The 26,809-nt window shown below is 34.0% G+C and overlaps 1 protein-coding gene across 2 annotated transcripts in view; it reads left to right on the forward strand.

Annotated features, from left to right (window-relative positions):
• LOC150107562 (cell growth-regulating nucleolar protein) overlaps window positions 1–26,323 on the forward strand; it is a 74,384-nt gene extending 48,061 nt beyond the window's left edge. The window contains exons 6-8 of one of the 2 annotated variants that reach the window (XM_090391386.1): window positions 4,993–5,284; window positions 16,349–16,461; window positions 26,128–26,323. In XM_090391386.1, coding sequence (XP_090247512.1) covers window positions 4,993–5,284; window positions 16,349–16,461; window positions 26,128–26,265 — 543 coding nt within the window. In that variant the 3' untranslated portion in view covers window positions 26,266–26,323. Of the gene's footprint in view, window positions 1–4,992; window positions 5,285–8,788; window positions 8,834–16,348; window positions 16,462–26,127 lie in introns of those variants that run through there. The other variant, XM_090391387.1, reaches the window with a different exon arrangement.
• Window positions 26,324–26,809: the final 486 nt, after the last annotated feature.

The following is a 26,809-nucleotide window of genomic DNA, read 5'->3' on the forward strand; positions in this document are numbered from 1 at the left end:
GTATTTCTGCTTTAGAATGGAATCATTTTGAAAATCAATAAGTTCCATTTGAATACAAATAGGAGCTTTTTCGAAATTAAAGGAAAAAGGACCATTAAAAAGTGAAAAAACTTCTTCTTGCTCCTTAAAAACTTTAAATCGCCTATCACATTCTTTAATCTTTTCTAGTTTGGGACAATATTGAGAAAAGGTAAAACTTTGATTCTTTTCAACTGTTCACACATAGGAAAATAATTTAGAATATTCTCTTTTAAATGATTTTTAAACAAAACCAATTTACATCTAAAAGTTGCCAGTGCATCATACATGTATGTTATTAACTGATCTTTCCCCTGAAGTCTGACATTTAAATCGTTCAAATGTCCTGTAATATCTACTAAGAATGCTAAATGCTAGATCTTGTACACATCTGATCATTAAGAAATGCAACATCATGATTTTTCATTTTTAGGAACAATTTGATCTCTTAAAAAAAAAAAAAGCTTTTTAGAACCTTATGACAAGATAACAAATGAATCTCTGTGTAATAAGGTAGCCCTTCAACTTCACTCTCCGAGTCTTTAAGAAATTGTACAAACTGGTGGTGATTGAGGCCTCTGGATCAGATGAAGCTCACAGTATTTGTCACAGGCTTGAGTACGCTGCTCATTTCCAATATTTTGGAACACAGGATCTGCTGATGAATAATGCAGTGGGAAGATTGGAGTTTTGAAATGTCTGGATACATTTCCTTTAACTTTGTTGCAAGTCTTAATACAAAACCTTTATTTTTGTCTGTCATTGCTGGAGCACCATCATTTGTCACCTCTGAACAGCTACGAGCATGTTCAGAGGAAGTATTTTTTCAAAATGCCCCACACAGTGTCAAAAATGTCTTTCATTTTAGCGGTTCCATTAATGAGGATCATTTCCAAGAACTCTAATATTCATATTGTCGTCACAAGCCCGAAGAAACAGAGCAGCTCGAGCCATGTCGTGAATATTGAAACTTTCATCAAGTGTAACTGAAAAGCACTGTATTTCTTGCAACTGGTCATGTAGATTATCTGCCATTTCGGTTATTCTTTTGATCACAGTATTTCCAGACAAAGAAATATTGCGAAATACTTGCACATTTTTGGGACATGTGTTTTCAGCTGCTTTTATCATACACTCCTTAACCAAGGAACCATCATCACTAAAAGGTTTGGAATGTTTTGCCAATAAATAGTTGATTTCATAACTGGCTCTCACTGCTGATTCATTGTCTTTCATAATATTTGAAAATATTTGTTGTTGACTTTGAAGTGAATTCTTCATACTTTTTAATTTTTCTTCTCTCAGTTTACTCTCAAAACTTGAATATTGTTCTTTGTAAATTTTATCATAGTGCCTTTTTATATTATATTCTTAGCAACACTAATTGTTTCGTTACAAATAATGCACATAATTTTGTCCTTTGTTTCAGTGCAGAAGAATTCAATTTTTGCTTCTCTTGAAATTTTCTCCCCTCATCAGCAATTTTTCTTTTTCTTGTTGTCTTAGTAAGCGATATTGCCTGGGTGAATAAATATATTATTAATAACAATTTTTATAAAAATGCACAAAACTGTAGACCAGTGCATGATACTATTGCAAATAAAAAATAATAAAAAAGGGATTCTCTCACAGCTAGATTATGTTGCTAGTTTGTTGTTGGATCATGTTCGGCGCACTGGCATGCTTCGGAGATCTCTGATTGATAGTAGCAGGCATTTATAAACTCATAGCCTGGATTCACATGAGCACGTATGCTGCGCATCACGTGAACAGCTGCCAGCCAATAGAATTCAATTTTTTCAGTGTGCTATAAATTAACAATGAAAGCATAAATATAGTTTACGATTGATTAGGATTGGATCTAATATTGAAATTGCGATATAAATTTTCATCAATGGATTAAATCAGTTTTTAATCCATTGTTATTGTCTTTGCATTAATGACATTGGAAAGGATTTCATTGGAGACACAGTTTGATGATGTTAAGAAAGGCAGAGTAATCAGGAATGTGACTGACATGCAGTATTTGCAGTATAATTTGAATAAGCTAGAATTATTGGTATGTGAAGATAATTGTCAGTTCAATGTTGGTAATTGTGAAGTTAGGCACTTTGGTGTGATGAGATATCCAATGGTATATTATATTGACTGGATTATGCTAGAAGAAATTGATCAGGCTAGGGAACTTGTAGCTTTAATAAATAGGAAGGTGAATTTCAGGGGTCAGATAGCAAAGATTGCAACTGGGAAGATTGTGATGCTGAATTGTATATAAGGACAAGGACATCATTTTGCTTCTTTACAAACCTTCATATGGCCTCACTTGGACTATTAGGCACAGATCTGGTCTCCATCATAATAAAAATACAGTAAAAGTTGCAAAGAAGAAAGTTAAAGAGGATCAGGACTGTGGAGTATAAGTTATGATTGATTGAGAATTTATGGACTGTAGACGCTTGCAAACAGTGGAAAGAGAGGGAATAATAGGAACTTCTGAAAGAGTCATATAGGTTACTAGTAGATGGAGCTTCTAATTTTGTGAAGGGTGGGGATGGGAGTTTAGAATGAACACAGTCAAGAAAGGGAGCTAGATTTTTATGCCAGAGTAGTATGTGATTAGAATGGCTTTTCTGTAGAGGTGGTGAATGCAGGTAGTAGTATAAATGAATTCAAGAAAAGGTATACAACGTTTGATGTATGTCCTCCTTTAGTGAGTCCTTGAATGCGATGATAATATTGCTGATATATTTTTTTGGGGGGGGGGGAGTGTTTAAGGGTCAAGGCTGGATAACTGGGCAGAGAACTCCACATGGCTTTTTTGGGGAATGCAGACAAATGACTATGGATTCTAACCTGATGTCCAACCCCCCCCCCCCCCCTGTTGGGTATCTACCTGGATATTGAACAAACAAGGATGCACTCACAATTTGGGATTTACCCAAACAAATTGTATTCTTATTGGCTTAAATCATAACTCAAAATGATGGTAAAACATAATAGAATTTCATGCTGGCTTAGATGTTGCTTGGTTAAACAAGGCCTTATTGTTTTCATTAGGGAACAAGGGTGAACAGCAAAAAGTCAGCTACTCGAACAAACCCTAATTTAACATCAGCAGAATCACAATTAGTACCATCAACATAAGGAGCATCACTGGAAAAGAAATAGAACTAGCAGAAGAATTTGATAAGTACCAGACTGATTTAATAGGTGTTACCTAAACAAAGAAGATGAAAACAGGTGAGATCTTTCTCACCTGTTTATGGTAAACTACCAGCCTTTTCTTTTTCCATGGTGAAGGCTATTGATCTGTTGTAGGAATGTAGTAAGTTCCTCTTCAGCATGTGGCCAAATAGCAAAGACATCATTAACATAAAACCAAAGAGAGAGTTGGGAATGAATGGATGAGAACATAATCAGTTCACCATGGAAAAAGAAAAGGCTGATAGTTTACCATTCTTGGACATCCTTCTTACACGCACAGCCTCTGGTAATTTATCAACCAGTGTTTATCGAAAACCTACCTTTACTGGCAAATACATTCATCAAAAGTCTGTTCATCACACCTCTCAAAAAATTGGTGTTATCAAGTCTTTAATTAATAGAGCACGTAAATTGTGGTCCTCTCCCTCAAGCTTACAACAAGAACTTTTCACTATCAAAAAGTTAATAGAATTTAATGGCTACAACCCTAAGCAAATCCAGCAGATAATTGACTCCTATGTTCAACACCTTAGGATTCTTCAACAGACCGCAGAGTTCAATCCCTTATATTTCTGGCATCTCAGACCCAATTGGCAGAATTTTGAAGAAGTATCATCTCATTCCCACATTTTCCTATCAACAAAATTTCTCACTCGTTGCTATCTACAAAAGACAAACTGGCACCTCTATTGTTAGCTGGCATTTACCGGATACTGTGTGAATGTAATTTAACATGCTTTGGACAAACAGGCCGTTCTGTGGAAAAAAGAATGAAGGAACATCAGTATTATATCAAATACATGAAACCTCAAAAGTCTGGTTTGGCACAACATAGTGTTGATACTAAACACAATATTCAGTGGGATATTGTGTTTAGTGTTACTTATCTTCTCCACAGATGCAAGTTTAAATATGAATGCCTTTTCAAAGAAAGTTGCAAAGCCCTTTTACATTGGCCAAATTTGAATCGAAATGATTGTCTCTCTCCCACAAACGTTTGGGAGATTCTTATCTTATGTAACCATCAAAGAAATAGTTTTTAAGAATTATTTAATAATATTTTATTAATATTAATTTCTAGCACGTGGCAACAGTTTTTAATTGGTAATCCACCGACTGTTATGTACTTGTATTCCATTCCTTTGAACTGTTTGTTGTCTACACTGATGATGTACTGTTTCAGTAAATATTTGTACCTTTATTTCACTAAAGTTAATTACTGTGATTATCGTGTAATTTATTATTTATAGTTATGCCACAGGTACCTTTAAAGATAAGATCTGATAATATTGGAATGTAGATAGATAGCAGGTTAATCTGGAGGAAAATTGCTAATAGGATGTTAATGATGTAACTTTTCATGTAGTACTATCATAAGATCTTGTACACCCCCCCCTGCACTGAGGGTATATTTCAGGAATTTGATAATGATGATTTTTTTTTATAAAGGCACTTCAGGCTTCCAATAAATGAGTTGTTGGTGGTCTTACGCCAGGCAGTGTGAAATTGATATCCTACCTGAAGACAGTCTCAAACAGCTGCATTCGAATTCACAGAGAGCTGATACCCTAGCCAGTTAGCCAACTAGACAGTCATTTATATGAGAATACATAATATTTTGACCATTTCCTGAAAATATGAATATACAAAATGATATGTCATTAAAATTGCATGATTGTTTTTTATACAGATATTGCATATATTAAGTAATATTGAATCAATTGTTACTATTTCGTAGTCTGTGAAGTACTGAATGGATTTTTGTTTCAGGAAAAGAGTAAAGAAAATGAGCAAGCATCGAAGGTTACAAATAGTATAAAAAATAATCAAAATTGTGTAACAGATAGTATAAAAAATAACCAAAATTGTGTAAGTGCCAATTCAGACTCAAATCTTCAGAATTTAAATAATCAAGCAAAAAAAAGAAAACATTCTATTCCTTCAGAAAATGATCATAAAGCAGATTCAAATTATCAGGATGAAAATAAAAAGCACAAATCAGAAACAGAGTTACAAAATTTGTCAGCAGCTGAAGGTAGAATTAATCAAGAGGCTCAGAATGGTATGTTACTTATTTTCATTTTTAGTTTGAAAATAATTACTATTTCTGTTCTTTTTTCTCCTGTTGGATTAAAACTTTTACATTTTAAATAATTTGAAATAGTGCTCTGTTTGTATGTGGTTTAAAGATGGCATATTCTTTTTTCTTTTGAGAGTTCAAAAGGAAGAACTACAAAATAATAGAGAAAGTTCACAATAGATATGGTAAGGTAACAGAATGGTCAACAAATTTCTAATTATATATACGAGAGTGGTCTGAAAAGTTCTCGGCCTAACAATGATAAAAGGGATTCGTAATTTCAAAATTATTTTTATTTTTAAAACATAATTTCCCTTAAAACTAATACATTTATTCCAGCGATGCTCCAGTACCATTATCCCGTCCCTGGTTCTCAGTAAGATATGCAAAATACCCCTCTACTGTTGCAATCACCTCTTGATTCGAAGAAAAACGCTGACCAACGAGGAAGAGTTTTAGTTTTGGGAAGAGATAGAGGTCAGAGGGAGCCAAATCTGGGGAATAGGATGGACATTCCAACAATTCATAGTGCAGGTTCCTTAATTTTCCCATTGCCAAAACACCTTTGTGGGCAGGTGCATTGTCCTGATGAAAGATGATTTTTTTTTCTTCTGCAAACCAGTGTTTTCTCACAAATTTTTTCATCTAGTCTGGTTAAAAGATCAGAATAATATTCCCTGGTTCATCCCAAAACACTGATGCCACGACCTTTACTGCTGATGGAACCAACTTTGTCTTTTTTGGCGCTGAACAACTGGCTTCTGTCCACTGTTTTGACTGCTGTTTGCATTCTGCTGTGTAACTGTGAATCCAAGTCTCATCCATAGTAATAAATCGACACACAAAATCAATTTTATTCTTGTTAAAATGCGCCAAGCATTTTAACAAGAATAAAATACAGCACCCATTTTGCACAAAACTTTTTCATTTGCAATTCTTTATGCAAAATGTATCCTATACATTCTTTTGAAATGCCTATAGTCTCAGTAATTTCACGCACTTTAACTCACCGGTCATCCAATACCATATTGTGCACTTGATCAATGATTTCTGGTGTTACACTTTTTTGGATGTCCTTCACTTGGATCATCTTCAAGGCTGGTACGGCTGTTTAAACTCGGCAGTCCATTTCTTAATTGTCGAAAACAAAGGAGAAGAGTTCCCATAAACTTTTATGAACTTCGAATGAATTTCTTTTGGCATTAAACCTTCTCTTACAAAGAATTTTATAACCTCACGATACTCAATAATTAATCTGTGGTTGAGGCCTGGAACTTTTCAGACCATCCTCGTATATCCATTAATTGTGGTTCTTGTGTAAAGGAATGTAATGAAAACTGGTTTAGATCAATAAAGTTAAGTTTTATGGCATTTTGTGTCATGGCCTTATTGTTACAATGTCTGTGACCATCCTCAGTCATGAGATTTTTTTTTTTTTAAATAGAAATTTAAATAAAATAAATGACTCTACTTCACCCCACTTTTATTCCTCCTTTAGTTACTGAGTCTGATCTAGTGTCGTGTAGGCTACTTAAGTTTAACAAAGAAATTATCCATGTACTTAACTCACTGCAGATACATGTTTAGGAAGGGAAGAGAATGGAGATATTGTCTTCTTCTGATATTTGGAGAATTTAGAGATTACAGCTTGACAGGATAATATAGTATTTGCACATAATTCTTATGAAATTCATTCTTAGGCACTAAAATACCTAAGTCATTTCATTTAATCAAAGCTTGTATAAAGAAAGCTGTTAGTGCTGACACTTAAGGAAACTTTTTTTTTCTCTTAAGTACCAGATTGATGCTGAAAGAATTTCAGCATCGGTGAAAATACAAGTTTCTACACAATGTCTTTACCTAAGCAACCCTGCTGCTGAAGGAAGTTGTAATACGATAAGCTGTCAGTTCAAAACTTTAGTTTCAATATATTTGGCTGGAAGAAAAAACAAATTAGAATCGTCATATAGATATACAGTGTCCAAAAAAGTTATCTTTATAAGTTTAATATTAAATGAAGTCTAGGCAACTCCTGGTAAAGTTGGAATAAGCTCTGATCACTATTCTTAATATTTACCCTTAATGCAAAGCCCATTTCCTTGAGGAGATGTATGATGCTATGCATTAAAGTCAAGGGGCCACTACCCACACCAGTTTTGACCTTTATTGAGGTCTCATCAGTGGGAGCCAGGCTTAGAAATACCAAAGTTAAGTAATACAGAGCTTATAAGTATGTTACCAAAAGGTGCTTTGACCTTATTAAATAAGGTCCTTATTAAATATTAAATTATGAGACCTCAATAGAGGTCGAAACCAGTCTGGGTAGTGGCCCCTTGCCTTTCATGCATTGCATCATACATCTCAAGGAGATGGGCTTTGCATTAAGGATAAATATTAAGAATAGTGATCAGAGCTTATTCCAACTTTACCACGAGTTGCCTATCTTATACTACTTTACAGGTCACTTAGACTTGCATTACGTGGGAAATGGAGTAAAAAGGTTTAAAATAGCTTGGTATCTTTAACATATATTCATTTGTGTGGGTGGATTTTCTGTAATTGAAAAATCAAATCTATGTGACTATTTCTTCAGTACATAATTCCAGAAATTAGAGTTGACTTTTTTGCTCTCCATAATAAATTATACCATGTCCGTTGCCTTTCATGTGACAGAAATTTATTTTGGGCATCTCATCACTCATAAAAACATCTTTTTCAGACTTATAGTGTAATTTTCATAAGATGAATAGGATCTTTTGACTAATCCTTAATGCTTCTAGTGCACTGTACCGATATGATAATGCTGGGATGCAGAAAATAGAGAAATTTGGGTTTGTCCATGCTTTCCTTCAAATTTCATCACTTGTTATGAATCTTGAAAAAGGATGATGTGGGCAAACATGTCTACATCACTTTTTCCTGGCAGTCCTTTGTAACAGTATAAATCTACTAGGAGTAATGAGTGTTGTTGCAGAACCTCATTGACTTTTCACCCTTGAGTAAAGACATAATAAGCTCCATCAGTATCATAGTAAGTTATCCTCTTTTTAGAAACAACAGTGGGATTTTTTTTTTTTTTTTTTAATTAGTAAGCTGCATACAAGAAGCTTAAACTTTGGGACATTATCAGCTTTAATTTCTGTTGTGAAATCATTCTTAGGCTCTAGATGCATTCAAGACTGAATGATGAAATTTTTTTTTTTCTTTTTTGCTTATAATTCGAATTTTATTAGCAAAACAATTCAAACTCATAATTCCATCCCAACTTGATGAAATTTGATCCTTAATAGCAACACTTAAACTCTAAAGAACTCTGCAAATCTGTTAAGATTTGTAGAGGTCTTCCCATTGGGCTAATTTAATGAAATGAGAAAAACCAAATTGGCTGTAGGTTTGATTGTTATTGTGATAGTGAATGGTGTCACATTATGACATGTACCTTTTTTATGATTGTCTAATGATTATTTTTCTTACTTGTTGTGATAGGATAGATCTCTACTTTACCTGGAATTTGATCTCCTGAATTTTAAGGTATTGTGTTTTGTGTAATTCATTTGTAATTTGTATTAAATTGGTTTCTGTTAATCATGAGTGTTAAGTCGCCTAACAGTGAAAAAGGTGGCAGTACTAATAAGATAAGACAAAAAAGTGATTTCCATGGAAGTGAAAGTGTTTTGACGCTTTCCAAGTTACTAAAAATGTGGATATTATTCATGTTTGAGGCTTAAGCAGTGATATATATATATATATATATATATATATATATATATATATATATATATATATATATATATATATATATATATGCGTATATATATATTCTTGGAACCATGGCAGATGAAACAGTGGGCTAAGAGTATTATGCATCTAAATTAGAATAGTTGATATTTTGACAAACATGAGTGAAGATTTAGGAAGAGAACTGCCAGTATATGGGTAAATATTAAGGTATATATATATATATATATATATACTTTCTCAGTGTCTCAAAGAAAAGCATTGTTACTGTTCTGTTTCAAAAGCAACTGGGAAAACATGTATAAAAAAATCCTTTCAGGCAAGTTATTGATAACCATTCTCATTAAAATTATAGATTATTTTATCATAGTTATAAATCCATGCATACATACAGTGAATTATCATTATAACAGACTAGTGAAAATTCCAGCCAGAGTTTCATAGCATCGTTTTTATTCTAAAGGAAATTCACTATATACACTTTTCACCATATCCAACTATTTTTCTGGTTCTAAGTGAGTCAACTGTATACTATTATAATTAACAAATTCCTGTTATTTTTATTATTTTTATATCGATTCCATATATGAGAGATCAGGAGCGCATCAGTGCTTGTGTGTTTGTTGCAGATAGAAAAAGCTTATTGACATTTTTTTGGAGAGTTGCAAGTTGTTGTTATTTGGGAATACTTTATGAGAAAAGCTGTTTGAGAAGACATGGGTAGATAGAACCAGAGAGAAAGAAAAGCAGGTTTGGCATGTTTTGCAGTTGTACTGAAAAGGGATACTGAGCAGATACTGAGCAGATGCTACTCCTTGTTTTAAGCAAAACAGAAAATGGAGGAATGGCGGTTGCTAGTACAGTGGAACAGTATACCTGTAGAACAGACTTTCAATGCTGAAGTATTACATCTACAACAGATAGAAGTTGAAGTGAATATGTAAGTGAGGGATCACCTATGAGCTGAATTGCTCTCCTCTGGATAGCATTGAGAGTTTGGGAAATATTAGGTCTTATCTTTTGTGCAATTACTATCCCAAACATGTGAGCAGTATTCTAAGGGTGGGTTGGATTTGGGATTTGTATTTAGCTTAGTGAATGAAAAATAGCATCTTGAGTGAAAGAGAGTGCCTAGTTTTTTAGATACTAGAGAAGTGACTGATGCAATGTTTTTATAAGGAGAGATTGGAAGTAAACATTAGTCCAATTAGAAAGATCATGTTCCTGTGTGATGTTTTTGTGTAACTAAGGGTAAGTGAATTAAGATCCCTATTGTGAGAGAAAAGGCAAGGCAGCATTTTAGTGGCAGTGAAGGTGATCAGATTGTCCTTACCCCATTTATCTCCATGCCATGGAGATCAATGTTTAAGGTACTAGCTGAAGATCATCGTGATGCCTGGGATGTCAGAACATTGCATGGCCTGTCAAATGAGCAGGATGAATGGAGAACACTATCATCACCAAAGCAGTGAATAGGCTTAGTGGTGATGGAGAGTAGATCATGTTTGTACAGAGAGTGGGTGATTGAACAGAGTCCTAAGGCACTAGTGGCAAAACTTGAATAGAAAGAGCCATCCGCTGTGACACGCACATAACGTGATCTATAAAGGCACCTGTGGCATAACTATAAAGCAACAAAAAATTACATAATAACCACAGTAACGAACAAACATTTCATGCTGAAAATAACAGCATATCATCAGATGGTGTAAAGAACAAGAATACAAGGTGCATATACCAATCCATTTACCAATTAAAAATGGTTGCAACATGCTAGAAAATAATAGTAAAACTATTTTTGATATTTACATAAGACGAGAATCTCTCAAAGTTTTGGGGAAGAAAGATAATCATCCGGTCAGATTTGCTGGCCTGGGTTGACCAAGTGGTTAGCATATTTAAAACTGCTTCTATGTAGAAGTCAAGCTTTATCCCACAGGATACTTTGCTTAATGATAATATTACGCTATGCTAGACCAGACTTCTTGGACTTTCACATATTCAATGTAGTACTGATGCTCATTATTTTTTTCTACAGAACGGCCTATCTGCCCAAAGTATGCACAAATTACATTCTCGGGGGATCTGGTAAACACCAGCTAAAGATAGAGGCAACAATCTGTTTTTTTTTTTATATATATATATATATATATATATAATATATGGTAAGAGAAGAAAACATTTGTTTATAGGAAAATAATTGGGATTAAGGTGAAACTTCAAAATTCTACCAGTAAGCTCAGAAATATAGATTGGAACTCTGCAGTATATTGAAGAATCCTTCATGTTCATCAATATTATACTGAATATGTGAAATCCCAAAACTCTGGTCTGACACAGCATAGTATTGATACTAAACACATTATCCTGTGGGCTGAAGCTCGTCTTCTCCATAGAAGCAGTTTTAAATATGAATGCCTTTTCAAAGAAAGTTGTGAAGCCCTTTTACATTGGCCTAATCTGAATCAGAATGATGGTCTCTCTCTCTCACCCAAAAGTTTGAGATTCTCATTTTATGTAAATACCAAAAATAGTTTTAATATTATTTATTTTTAATGATTTCTAGCACATGACAACTGTTTTTAATTGGTAAACCAATTAAAAGCAAATTGTATGTAACTTGAATTCCTGTTCTTTGATTTGCTTGTTGTTTCCACACTCTGATAATGAACTGTTATTTTCAGTATGAAATACACTGGTGTCCAAAACTTAAGGGCTAACGCTATTTCTGAAGATTTCAGATGAAAATTCAAGCCTGAAGTAACTTGAAAAAAGTCCCATGTTTGGTTTCTAGAGCAGGGTTCTATACTAGGTTAAAAAAATAATAAATAAAAAAATTAATAAAAACAGAAAAAAAAAATCCTTAGCCCAATGATACTAATGTACTATAGGTTTACAACTTTTTGTGGTTGGGAGTCATAAAAAATTATTTGTACACTATCTACCAGTAATTGTCCAGACATCCCTGTTATTTGAAGTTATGGAACATTCCAAGGTTAATAACATAAAAACTGGTGTACAGATAGTAGGAAGCAGTACTTCATTGTAGCAGTTGAATACAGGTGGTATGGCAACACAATGTGAACTCAGTGACTTCAAGAGAGGTATCATTGTAGGCTGTCACATTGGTGGCAAATCCAGACATGTCATTACCACTTGACTGGAGCATCCAAAATCAACAGTTGGTGATGTGATCAACAAATGGAGACGTTCTGGTATCACCAGTGCAGGAAAACACCAAGGGTGGCTTCCAGAAATGACTGAGAGGGACAGAAGTATGTTAAAACGAGTAGCATGCTAAAACTGACTACAATCAGCACAGACCATCTGTGATGTGTTCCAGAGCACCAGTAACACCACTAATACTGTACAACAAGAACTCCATTTACTGGGTTTCCACGGAAGAGCAGTGCTACAAAAGCCAAACATGACACAACGAACAAGGCAGCTCATCTGGCCTGGTGCGAAGAGCATGTGAACTGGACAGTTGACCAATGGAAAAATGGTACTCTGGAGTGATGAATGAAGGCTCACCTATTTCCAGTCTGATGGCAGGGTGTGGAGGCAACCTGGTGAATGCTTGTTACCACAGTAAAGTTTGGTGGTTGTGGTGAAGTAATGGTGTGGGGTGCATTCAGCTGTTTTGAAGTGAGACCTCTAGTCGTTTTCTGTGGTTCTATGAAGGCAGCTCAGTACCTTGATATTCTGGATAATCAGGTGCTGCCTACACTGGGAGTGTTTATGCAATGGACACTTGAATATGTTTTTAATCTTCATATGATGAAACACTTCCCAGGTATCTGGTATTTCATCATCCATCACTGTTTTTTACTTACAAGGTTTTCCCTCTTGGCTATTATTTATTTTTTCCTGGGATGTTTTCATATTATACTGTTCTGAGATTTCATTTAATGACTTTATCCTCTTTATTTCTATACAAAATAAATTCTTTTGATTCTACATCATTTTATATATATATATACAGTAAACCATCCCTCTACAACTGAACACTTTATGACTGATATAAATTTTCTATTGTAACTATGAAATGATTCTGGGCCACAGAAATGAGGTGATGGAAATATGTAGCCGATTGGCAGTTTGCCAATTGATTGAGACAATATTACAATGATGCAATATTTTATCTAGCGTGAATGATTTCTAATAACTGAATCAGCATGGTTTTACATCACAAAACATTTTATACATATCTGCTTTTTAAAAATTCATCACACTGCCTGTATAAAGGCAGTTAAAGAAGATCCCAGTGATCCAAGAGTTGATTAGATGCAACAAAACCTTTAGAGATGCTCAGAATGAACTCACCAAATCTAATCTGAAGGAAGTTAGAAAGAAACTCTGCTCACAGTTATTTGAAGACTTTGAAGGTTTTGAATCACCTTTGGAAAAGCAACAACAGCTATGGTTGAGATAGCAAATTGACTGGCTGTAGATATTTAAAAAATGTAAATGAGTTACTGAACTTAGAGGAAAAGGAGCCTGCATTGAGGACCTTATCAAAATTGGCAAAGCAAGGAACTTCCAAAGAAGATACTGAAAAACCTAATTCTACCACTACTTCTACATTACAAAGACTTACACAGGTGTTTAAACAAAACTGACTAGTCTGAAAATTTTAAAACTGATGATCCAGTTTTGAACAAGATAAACTTTGAAAAATGGAGCTCGAAGATCTTAGCCATGGTTAGGAATACGTCAAGAACAAAAAAGACAGCTTAGTTCAGAAAAAAACTAGATGCAGTTTTATTTAAAAAAATTATAAACAGTAAACCCTGTACCATTTTTGCAGTTGCATGATTAAATAGATGTGTTTCTTTGTATTTCCAAGAACATAACCTCAATTCATGTCATGGCCTATAGGAATTTAGTGTTCACTTTACAGCAACTTAAGGGGTCTATCTCATAAAGTACAATCCTACCACACTCCTCTTAATAATTCTTTCCATTCTGATATTTTTTTTCTAACTTGATTGTTATTTTATATCTTGCAATATTTCTTGAATTCATACAAGAGTGGTTTGGTTGGTTAAACCAGCTAACATTTTAAACTTAAAATTTTTGTCTGTCAATTTCATCAAAGGCCTTTTTCATGATCAGTAAAGGCCATATGTTTCTTTTTGAAGTTCTCTTTTTGAGAACTTCAAAAAGAAACTGTTTTTCTAGAGTAAAAATTGAGTCTCTAGATCTTTTCAGGATCCATTTTATTCTTCTAGTATCTTGTTCTCTGTAATTTTGTTTAATATTCCTTTATACATCTTGTAACCTGCATTAATATACTAATTCCTTTAAGTGTTGCCACTACAGCTTTTTTACCCTGATGAGCATTTTTTGTAAGCATTTAAAAACCTTAAACAATACAATTTCAAGAACCTTTAATTTTTTTTTATTTTTTAATTTATAATATTTATCTTTCTCCTAGTATTTTGCTGTTTTTAATTTTATTCATTGTAGTTTTTAGTTTTGACATTATAATATTTTCTATTAGGTCTTTCTTTGTTTTATATTTTTTATTTCTTTATTACCATCAGTCTTCAAGATTTTGAAAAAGAGTTACCCATTTTTTGAAGGTTGTTTGTATTTTTATTTTTTATATTTATTATGTTTGTATTTTCATCTGTTATTCATTTATTTTATAAGTTTTTAGTTGTAGCTTTGATACCTGCTTTTTATAGTTCTGTCTTTTATTTATTTTCTTTTTGCAGTAGCATCATTTCACTGTAACACTAGAATTCAGTCATTTCTGATAACCCTTTATTATTATATTTTCTCTTTCTCTGTTCAAGTTACTTTCTTTCCACCATGAAGTTTGGAGTTTTCTGTTCGTGTAAACAATTCACCACATGCCTCCCTAATTGAATCAATGAATGCTTTCTTCATTTTAGCACTGAGCATCCAGGGTTTGATTCTTGCTTTCAGACTTATTTTTCTTGAATAATATTTGTATGTTTGAGTCTGCAAGTCAGTTCTGAGATCTGCTTGAATATGATTCTTTAGAAAACTTTCTATATATTTTTTTTCAGTATGGTATTCATTTTTATCCTCCTCTGAGCTACACAGTGATCATCTCCTATTTCAAATTACCTGTACACTCTCCTGAATCAACATGAAAGCATCAATATCAACAATAATATAGTCAAGACTTTTCTTATTTCTTGTCTTCCTTCTCTGTGAATTTGTGTGCATCTTATGCCGGCCTGGGTGGCCGAGTGGTTAGCGCATCCGCTCTCCAGCCAAAAGGCTGCGTGTTCGTGATTGTCTGTGAAAGCATTAGTGGTGGTAGTCGGCGGTAAATGGCGTTGGTGTTAGATGATGAAGGTTGGTGAAGTAGTGAGACGACGAGTTGTAGAGTTGATGCCTGCCCTCGATGAGTCTTTGGACTCCCTGAAGATGTGATATAATAATAACTTATTAGTGATGACTAATCCATGTCCTGAACAGCAATCTAGAAGGTACTTACCATTACTATTAGCTTTGCTGTTTTCTCTAAATTTTCTCAAACGTTTTGACCTGTCTAGTGTTCATTTCCATCTAATATACTACCTGATAGTTATTATTTAACAGTACTTCACCTTCACCTGTTTTGGTCTTCATCTTGGTAACATCAATTAAATTGAATTGATACTTTAGTTTTTTATGAGTTCTGCTTCTTTTCCATTGACACTGATTATATTGATGGTACTTGTGTGTGTGTGTGTGTGTGTGTGTGTGTGTGTGTGTGTGTGTGTGTGTGTGTGTGTGTGTGTGTGTGTGTGTTGAGTTTCATTTTCTTTCACTAGTCCGCTTTCATTATTCACCTATTTTCTGATGAACACAGCATGAATTTTAACTGGATGATGGTCCAATAAATATGACATTCCATCATGTTTTTGCTTTAAGCTAATACAGAATACAATTTGGTTGGCTAAGTCTCAAATTGCCAGCCCATTCATTTATTGAATACCCAAGAGACATACCATGAGAAGGTGAAGACTAGACATTAGGTGAAAAGCCTCAGTCTGTTTTCCACATTCCTTAGTCTCCTCCCATTTATCTAGCTCTGGTCCTTTAGAGACTTATCATACATTAATTTTAAATGCTTAAACAGTAAATGTATTGAAAATATATTCAAAATAGTATTGAAGTATAAAAAGGTTAAAAAAAAGTATAGGCAAAAAAATATCTAATGGTTGATCTAGAATTTAATCCATTCATAGTACATTTTCTATGCAAAAATTATTTCCAAGATATGTAAGTTGAAAGATATATATATATATATATATTCATTAAGGTTTATCTTCTTTTCGGTAGTCTTTTTAGAAACCAAAAATGGAAGGAAAAGGTTCAAATGGCAGCGAGTAATCAAGAGTATTTTAAGACAAGAACAAAATAAACAATTGTCAGTTAAAAGGTTAAACAAAAAGGTAAATTTTGCATCTTAGTTTTTTAAACTATTGTTAGAAAAGGAATCAGTTCAATTGCATATTTATTGAAGTGTGTAGTTTATATGAATTTTTATAGCAGTTTTTTTTTTTTTTTCATGTTGTAATAATGTAGCATCACAGCATATACTAGTACTGTGAGAAATCTAAATATATTTAAATATCACAGTTTTAAAAAGTTTGCATATACAGAGACAATAAGACACAAAGGGATTTAAATATTTAATAACTTTTTTATTTGTTATAATGAAATACAGAACCTGGAGATTTTTTTATTAGCTTTTCCATTTCCAGTTTCACAAAGATAGGCCTGATAAATAGAAGGCTCAATCCAAATATCGTACAAAAAGAAACATACATGAAAATATACAATATTTGAGCTGTATTTACATTATTATATGGCAATTATTAATGAAATTTGGGCAATAAACAAAGAATGAAAACAAGAAAATGAAATGAGATTCATGAGAACTGCAAAATCACATCATTAGACAAAAAAAAAAAAAGGAATGAAGATATTTTAAAAGAACTAAATATAAAATCAATAGAAGAAAAACTAAACAATTACAAACAAAATTGAATAGAACATGGACAGACCAAATGGCCACCACTTTGATATCCACATCATCAATTTCCTGATATATACTCCCAAGGGGGTGGGGGTGTTCAGTATGTGATATCCTAACCAATTAGAAAGAGAAGGGGCCAGGTAGACCTCAAAAGAGAATATTAGATGGATAATGAGATTGGAAGAGACCAGTATAATCTATAACTGTAATTAGCATTAAGATGATGATGGCAAAGATGGGCTCTTTCTACAGCATGTTCCATGACAGCTGTTAACGTTTCTGGCTGCAGTGCCCTAATTTCTGCATGAATATTCTCCTTCAGCTGTTGGATTGTCTGGGTCTTGTTCAATACACCTTTTCCTTCATGTAACCCCCATAGGAAGAAGTCTGGAGCTGTCAGATCTCGAGAGTATGATGGCCAATTAATTGCAGATCTTTGCAAAATTATTTGCTTGCCAAAAATGTTCCTTAGGCATTCCATTGTCATTCCATCCTGCTGAAATCACATCTTGGATCTCTCCTCTGCTGCAAGGTGTACAAAATTTTCAATCATGACCTGATATTGCTCCATGGTGACCATCATTACATTGCTATTATCATTTTGAAAAAGTAAGGCCTAATGGTTCATTGTGACGTTAACCTCGCCAGACCATTCACTTGAGGGAGTGCACTTCACGCTAATGAACCCATGGATTCTCCATACCACAAAACTGGCAGTTCTGCTCTTTTTTGAAACCACTGAATTGAAAGTGAGCCTAATTAGACATAATCAGATGATGGATAAAGTTATTTCTTCTCTAGCCAATCGTTGAAAGCAGACTTCAAAATTTACATGTTACTGATAATCTATTGGTTTTAATTCTTGTACCAGTTGGATTTTTTATGCGAAGAGGCATAAATCATTTAAAATGTGTTGAAACATACCCAGCTGGCCAGAACGTCTTCAGGTTGACTTTTCCATGGTTCTTTTGGTGTCCTGGCTGAACTCCAAGATCATGACAAGTCACTTATAGAACCCTCTTGCTTGAAACATTCAATCAAGTGAAGAATCATTGTTTCTGAGGTAGCATTTCTGACATTAAAATGGTGGTGATATGCTCTTTGCATTAGAATAATCGAATGCTGATTTTCAAAAAAGAATTGCATGATTTTGGTTTGTTGTTGGGTTGTGAACTTTTCCATTATTAATTTTCAAAACATTCCTTAGAATACCTGAAAAAATTAATGAGAAAAGTTATTCACATTTTAAACCTCTTTGTGACTTATGGGCCACCCTGTATAATGTACTTTACTATATACTTTAATAGGTCAGAATAATTTCTTCACTGTTTTAGTTGACCAGAATATAGCAGGTGTTTGGTAGATGCATATCATTTCTAGTCATTATCCTGATGATGATGCTGTCAGATATTTGAATTGAAACTTAGATGTTTCACTGTTAATCTTCTGCTTTTAAAGAGAACATTGTGTTTAAAATGATAAACCTGGGGTTAGATAATCCAGAAATTCTGCTCTGGAGAGGCAACATGTCATACATTTTCCAAGTAACTTCAGGCTTTAGGTAAGTATCATACCTGTTGATCCACAGAATGAAAGTAATCATCTACCACCAGAAAGCATTCCCAAATATCCATGCCACAGTAAGATTTAACTTAATAGTCTATAGATAATATAATAGTATATAATAGACTTAAGATACTGTATGCTCAGCTAACCATGTCACAAAAACATTAGAGCAATCAATTTTCAAATTTGTCTGGTCTCTCTTATTTGGAGTTTTGCCTGTTATCTGAACAGAAAATCACCTGGTATGACATCCATTTATTCTGAACAACCACTCCACCTCCCTGGTAACTGTGGAGATCAGATATCACTTAATCCTCTGTGTTGAGACAACGAAACTCATAGAAAACTTTTTTCCACGAATCCCCTTGCTTGCCATGGCCATCACTCATAATGCATGATCTACAGTAGTACCATACAGGAAAGTATCATTCTAGGTGATATTCTTAAACTAGCTGAACCAATTTTTATTAGGGGTGAACTTATAAGATTTTTTTTTTTTTTTTGGTCCATATTGTCCACTGTAAAAAATATCATTTTTTTTTTAAATTAAAAAAAATAGAAAATAATAAAATCATTAGCCCATCCACAATAAAATTCACTAAGTTAACAGCCTTTATGATGGGAGTCCTTAAAAAAAAAAAAATCTTTGCAGTCATGTTCATTTATTTAGATGCAGATGATATCATTACATAATATCATCAGTATACTCAATACATTGTGATTGAACCTGTGAGCCATAATCCTAATTAAGTGAGGGTGCCAGTGTCATTAATTCTCGGTGTAAAGTTGCCAATATTCGCTGGCATTCCAACTACAAACTCGCCAAATTCTCTTTCAAAGGCTTAAGATTAGGAAATGATGCAAGTACCTATAGAAAAGGCATAAGGCAGAGACATTATCTTTGAGATAGCAATCAAAACAAGTGAGAGAACTAATTACTTTCTTCTATAGATAGCATCGCATATTTTTAGAGGATGTTGGTTACTACCCCACATATGAGAACAATATTCTAAGACACATTTGAACAGGTGAATGGAAAAAGGATGCATGTCTTTTTTTTTTTTTTTTTTTTAGGCTAAAGAGGCAACCATCATCAATATTTTTCATGGACAGGTGTGCAGTGGCCTGTTCCAGCCTCAGAGGTCATCATTGAATTTGAAAATTGAATCTCATTAGAGGATGTCCTGGTTTTCTTTTTCCTAATGGTTTGTAATTTAATTCTTGTTTTGGTAATCTTTCTAGTTTCATTCTTTCAACATGTTCCATCATTTATGTTTATATTTCTTTATTTTTTAATCTATTAATATTTTAGTTACTTTCCTTTAGTTACAACACTTTCCTTGCACATGGATCTTTCTGCTGCTTGCCTGGTGATTAGAACCCAGTTAACTTCAGTGCTATTGAAATGCAGTCCTGTCTTCTCTCCACCAAGAAAGGCCCATTTTATGTCCTACCGTTTACCTCTGATGATAGAACTACCTAACAACAGATTCTCATTCCAAGCTGACATTGACCTCTAGCCTTTCCTGACATATCATGATCCATGGCCTCTTTCTCTTGGAGCACGTCCCATAGGTGGTGGATAGGATCCCACCAGATATTGTGGGATGGTCTGAATATGTTGAATAAGGACTCGTGGACCAACATAGCCAACCATCTTGATTGTAAAGGAAGTGGCACATCCCTGGTCCCCTAGCTGGATCTATTCTCTTCTACTACTTTGAGGAAGATTCGCTCACTTTAACCTTTCCTTACCAACCAACTCTTATTTTATGACCATTATGCTACTAGAGTACTCAAGGGCTATAGGATTTCCCATTTTTGGTCTATATTTATGTCCCCTATAAAATCGCCTCTTTTCTCTTTAATACATCCTATTCCTCCTATGGGTTTAAATTTGGAAGAAAGCAAGTTCAGAAACCTTCAGGTAGCAGCCCTAGCACTGGACTATCCATCGCCATGCTCGTAACCTGATATAGAGAACACTAAATTACTTTTCAGCCAACAGAGAAAGGTATTCAAAATGAATCTATGGAAAATGACCCTGGAATGAAAAAGGCAAAATGAAAATAGAAATAACATGTTGGTCCACGAGTCCTTATTCAACATATTCAGACCATCTCACAATATCTGGTGGGATCTCCTATCCACCACCTATGGGATGTGCTCCAAGAGAAAGAGGCCATGGATCATGATATTATGTCAGGAAAGGCTAAAGATGAATGTCAGCTTGGAATGAGAATCTGTTGTTAAATAGTTCTATCATCACAGGTAAAAGGTAGGACATAAAGTGGCCCTTTCTTGTTGGAGAGAAGACAGGACTGCATTTCAATAGCACTGAAGTTAACTGGGTTCTAATCACAAGGCAAGCAGCACAAAGGTCCAAGGAAAGTGTTGTCAAAGGAGGAGGAATGGAATGCACTATTATCCAGAGAAAAACTATGCATAGATTTTGAGATAGGCTAGTTGGGGGGGGGGGGGGGGAGGTCCTGGACTAGCTCTGTATTCTTAGGAAAATATGGAGATTGGAAACTGCCTGCCATAACAAGTAGTGAACAGCCAGAGAAGAAACTACCCATTTCAGAGCACATTATGAGTGGTACCTTGTACTTCTAAGCCAGATAAATCAAATTCATTGGTAATGTTAAGGTAACATTTTCAGGATATTTATCCTAAGGTAGATAAAGTGTGCAAGATTTGCTATAAATTGAGCATAGCAGTCAGTGATTATTTGGTGAGTAGCTTTCAGTTGATGAAGTGGCTGATAAGTTAATAACCTCTGTTGTAGAGAAAAACAAAGTGAGGACAGTGGTTTGAATATAGTCCTGCATTCTTACAAAATATATGCTGGGTGACTGTTTGAAAAAAAAAAAAAAATGCATATCTTAATAGAAGATGGACAAATTTTAAAAAATATCAGTTTATATGAACAAGATGAAATATATGAATTATAGCGCTCAGATTCTTTCGTGAAATGGACAAATTCATAGCAGTACAAGTAAACCTATCCTGAATTTGTAATAAGGTTGGAAGAACATCTATCAAGACTTATCAGTCTAGATTTTGTTCTTTTGAAACTGGATGAATTTTTAATATACAACAGTGATTTATTTATGAAAGCAGATACAAAGATCCATATATCAAAACTAAAATCTGCTTCACATGACAATTTTACCTAGCTTTGATATTAAATGCTCGAATGGTGTTCTTTTGGAGGACATTCAACAGGAAACAAGGTTATTCTGACATATATGGGAATGCAAGGCAGAAGGTTGGAGTATGAGCGTTGGAGATGGTCTACATATATCTTCAAAAAGCTTGAAGAGATCACTATGGAGAGGTTGAATTTACAAGAAAATGTGGACTGCTTGAAGTATCTCTTTATAGGGATCAGTGTGTTTTTAGTGGTGTTCTAGGAGACCATGAGGAAGAGAATGACCTGAGTTAGGAGTTGAAAAATTGATGCAAGCTCAAGGGTGGAAAGAAATGCTTAGGATGATTGTTTATATTGGAGAAGGGATTATAAGGGAGCAGTGGAGGTGCCTTTTAAAATAAAAAATAATTCTGTTCCAAAAATTAGCCATTTTTCTTACTTTAAATGCCGTATTATTTTGCTTAATTGTTTCCATATTTTAATAGTTCATTGTGTATTATCTGTTTTGACTTTTTTTTTGCTTCAATACTTTTTTCCGTTACATTTTCCTCTTTATAACCATTTCCTTCTCCTGTTTCGTGTTTATATTTTCCCTCATGTTTTACTTTGAGTGCTAAATTATGGCTATTGCTAATGGTAGAATTCTAAATTTCTTTCTTTTCTTTTCTTTTTTTTTTTCCTGCTTGTGATTTCTCTAGTAATCACTGATAGATTTTTGTTGTATGTCCTATCTTTTATAATCTTAGAGAAGACGGGACTGCATTTGAATAGCACTAAAGCTAACTAGGAGGAATGGAGTGTACTACTATCCAGAGAAAAACCATGAATAGAATGGAGGTTTTGTAGCAGCATATGTATAAGAATTTAAATGAAAGATAATGCTATTGTAATAACTGAATATAAATTTTAAGTTTTTTAGTATTACAAAACTGATGCTGCCTTCTGAATGGGTTGCACATGTCAGCATAGCATAACATGTTTATTCTTGCTTTAACTTCGGTAACAGTTTAAGAAATTATGATTTAATTTCTAATTTACCTTCAATGAAGAATTCTTTCTAGAAATATCAAAAAAAGGATTCAAACATTTCAAAAAATTCTAGCAATTTACCTTCCCTGTAAGTAGTGTTTTATTATTTGTTTAGGTATATAGTGTTTTGAGAGCTAAAGAATTTAATTCAATAACAAACTGGAAAGTGAGTGCAAGTGCTTTCATTCCTGTTATCTACTGGAATTTAGACCTGAATATTATTCTCATAAGATGCATAATTCTTTGATTTTAGTGAAGTGCTCACAGTAAATTTCCACTTATCAAAGTGGAAATTTTCTGAGATTGAAGTGTTACACATTATGATTAAGATCTTGATTTTTCTGTTAACATTTATCAGCACATTAACGCTTTAACTGCTCCAGTCGAGTTAACTCGATTTGAACTTTCAGTGTGTAATACTCAATTTAGTTTGTGAAAGCATTTGAATTGAGTGGGCTTATAGTGCCATCTCTTAGGATTAGAAGGAACTAATTTTCATGCTTCTGTCTGCTTTGTGGTGCTATCTTCATAAAAAAAAATTGTGAGACCATGCACAATGTTATCAGAGCCGTCCTTGACAATAGGAGCCAGGCGATCACGTGATGCAGTGATTCCAGGGTTAGTGAAAATGGCTTCGACAAGCGTTCTCTTACTGAGGCGGAATTAGTAGAAGTATTAGAAACTTTACCTTCCGATTTATCGGATTTCAGTGACAATGATGATATTTATTTTTTAGAAAATAGTGATAGTGAAAGTTCAGATAACGAACTGCCAGCACCAGTGTATCCGCAAAAAATAAATCTTACTGACTCTTCCAACAATTCAGCAATTATAGATGATGGTTCAACTGTTTTTGATTTTTTCAAACTATTTTTCCCCCCTTCATATAATGTAACATATTGCTGACGCAACTAATAAATATTATGTATTTTTGACTCAAATGCACTCCAATCTCGTTTGCAAAAATGGAAAAATACTACCCCAGAGGAATTATGCTTATGGCTAGGGTAAAAAAAGCTAACAATAGCAGAATATTGGTCCAAGAATCCCCTCATAGCTACTCCACAGTCTAGGGACAGATTTCCTTTTACTTTTACGTATTTTACATTTCAATGACAATGAAACTCAGGTTCTGGGACAAAGACTACACAAACTACAACCAATTATTGATCATCTGAGAAAAACCTACAGTGAAGTATTTACCCCTTTTCAAAATATATGTATTGACGAGAGCTTAGTACTGTTCAAGGGCTGCCTCCAGTTCAAACAGTACATTTCTTCGAAAAGATATAGATTCAGGATCAAAGTTTTTGTGTTGTGTGACTAGATATGTCTTGGATTTTGTAATGTACACTGGGACAACTACAGACATTATTCCAGAACGTGAATTTGGGATTTCTGGGGCCATGGTGCAAACGCTAGTGGCAAAGTATTTGCAGAAAGGGCACACATTGTGGTTAGACAGTTGGTATTCTGGCCCTCTTCTGTACAACTGGCTACATAAAAATGGTACCAATGTGGTACTGTTAGGAAAAACAGGAAAGGGTTGCCGAAACTGAACAAAGGACAGGTAGAATCCAGACACACAGATAATATGATGGTGGTAAAATGGATTGACAAACGAGAAGTTTGCATGTTGACCTTAGTATGAAACAAACACACCAATAATGAAACCTGAACATGTCATGGATTATAATAGGAATATGGGGGCTGTGGACAGGACAGACATGATGGTCAGTTCTCTTGAATGTATGCAAAAGGCCTTCAAGTGGTATAGAAAATCTTTTATCATCTCTTGGATCTTACTGTTCTCAATTCACATGTTTTGTATAATGTACATACTGGTGAAAAATCACACATGCTAATTTTCAGTTGACTCTCATCAGAGAAATTTTTCAAAAGTTCCACAAGCCAAGACTGACCACTACATCTGGACAACCATCACAAGGTGGCGAACCCCTCAGACTGAGGAAAAGACATTTCCTAATACCTGTGTCACCCACACCCAAGAAAGCAAATCCCACTAGGCATTGTCATTTGTTCAAATACCACATTGGGGCAAAGAAAAAGAAAAGATAGCCGGTATATGTGTGCCAAATGTGGCATAGCCTTATATGTACACCCCTGCTTTCAAAATTACCACACACTATTGAAGTATTTTTGGGGAGATGTTTCTCACTGGAAGTTGTGTGTGACATTATTTGACATGGAATAAACTTTAAGATAAATTTTGGACATCCCTAACTAAAATTCTTATATAACAGTTTTGTTCAGTGACTTCGATTTATACAAGAAAACAGTCCAAAAATGTGTAATAATATATTATAAAATATTTTATAATTGTGAAAATAACTCAGCAAGGAGCGTCATACTGGTTATTTAGTATCTCAGCAGTTAAAAGGTTAAATAAAACCCATTTTAAGGAAATACCAATTGAGCCACACTATCTTACAATAATTTTTTATCTGCCATCTTAAATATACTTGATTTAACTTGAAAAATAAGTTACTCTTTTTGGAGTTTACTGAATATTATTAATGAAAAGTCATCATTCAGTGTTTCTGACCATAGAATTAAGACAGATGCTCATTGGTAGTTTTATATGCATTAATTGTGGGTCTGGTTTAGATCAATAATTAAAGTTTATGGTATCTTGTTTCATGGCCTTATTGTTACAATGTCTGTGACCATCCTCAGTCATGAGATTTTTTTTAATAGAAATTTAAATAAAATAAATGACTGTGCAACCCAGGTTTTGATTCTGGAATTATCCTACTTCACCTCACCCCCTTTCTTGCACTTTTATTCCTTATTTAGTTACTCTGATCTAGTGCCATGTAGGCTACTTGAGTTTAATAAAGAAATTATCCATGTACTTAACTCACTGCAGATATATGTTCAGGAAGAGAAGAGAATGGAGATATTGTCTTCTTCTGATGTTTGGAGAATTTAGAGATTACAGCTTGACAGGATAATATAGTAATTGCACATAATTCTTATGAAATTCATTAGGCACTAAAGTACCTAAGTCATTTCATTTAATCAAAGTTTGTATAAAGAAAGCTGTTAGTGTTGACATTTAAGGAAACTTTTTTTTTCTCTTAAGTACCAGATTGATGCTGAAAGAATTTCAGCATTGGTGAAAATACAAGCTTCTGTACAATGTCTTTACCTAAACAACCCTGCTGCTGAATCAGGTTGTAATCCGATAAGCTGTCACTTTCAACACTTTAGTTTCAATATATATTTGGCTGAAAAAAGAATGGTTCTTTAATATTGTAGTCATAGCGACAGCCAACTCTAACTTTTTACTGATATTTTGTTTTATAGGTTCTTACAGTATATCTTTACTGTGGTCATGAAAGTAAAATATTAGCTGAAAATGAAGTATTGGCCAAGGTTCAGAAAAAGATCACAAAAAATCCAAGGTTTAAAATTCATGACAATCAAGTCCAGCTTCTAGATTAAGATATAATTATGATCTGTATTTTCATTCATATTGAATGAATAAAATATTTAAAAAGTGTTGTGGACATAATTTGTTGCCATTATTCACATTTAGCTTGGTTTTATGATTTTAAAGTCTACTCCTAAACAAGTAATGTTGAGTAAATATGGTATAAGAAGGGACTCATCAAGGGAGGCCACATACACCAGCTATCATATATGTTCTTGAATTCATTCACACTTTTTGCACGCACTACTCTATTAGAAAAAAAACCTATATCTCACCTACTTCTTAGCAGCATTCATTCTCAGCTTCCAAGGATGCCCTCTTATCCTTTTCCCACCCAGTTTCATTGATGTACAGATTGAATAACAGACTGAGGACTGATCCTTGGGGGACACCACTTTTTGATGTCAGTCAGCCATCCACTTATCTACGCTAATATATTATATTATAATCCAAACTCATTCTTCAATTTATGAAATAGTCTCATGCTGTATTATATAGATAGATAGATAAATACAAGGTGTGATAATTCCTGGAATGTACCTGTAAAACACCTAC

Source organism: Typopeltis vanoorti, chromosome 4, assembly GCF_054136105.1.
Source record: "Typopeltis vanoorti isolate ZY-2024b chromosome 4, IOZ_Tvanoo_1.0, whole genome shotgun sequence".
Classification (NCBI taxonomy): Eukaryota; Metazoa; Arthropoda; class Arachnida; order Uropygi; family Thelyphonidae; genus Typopeltis; species Typopeltis vanoorti.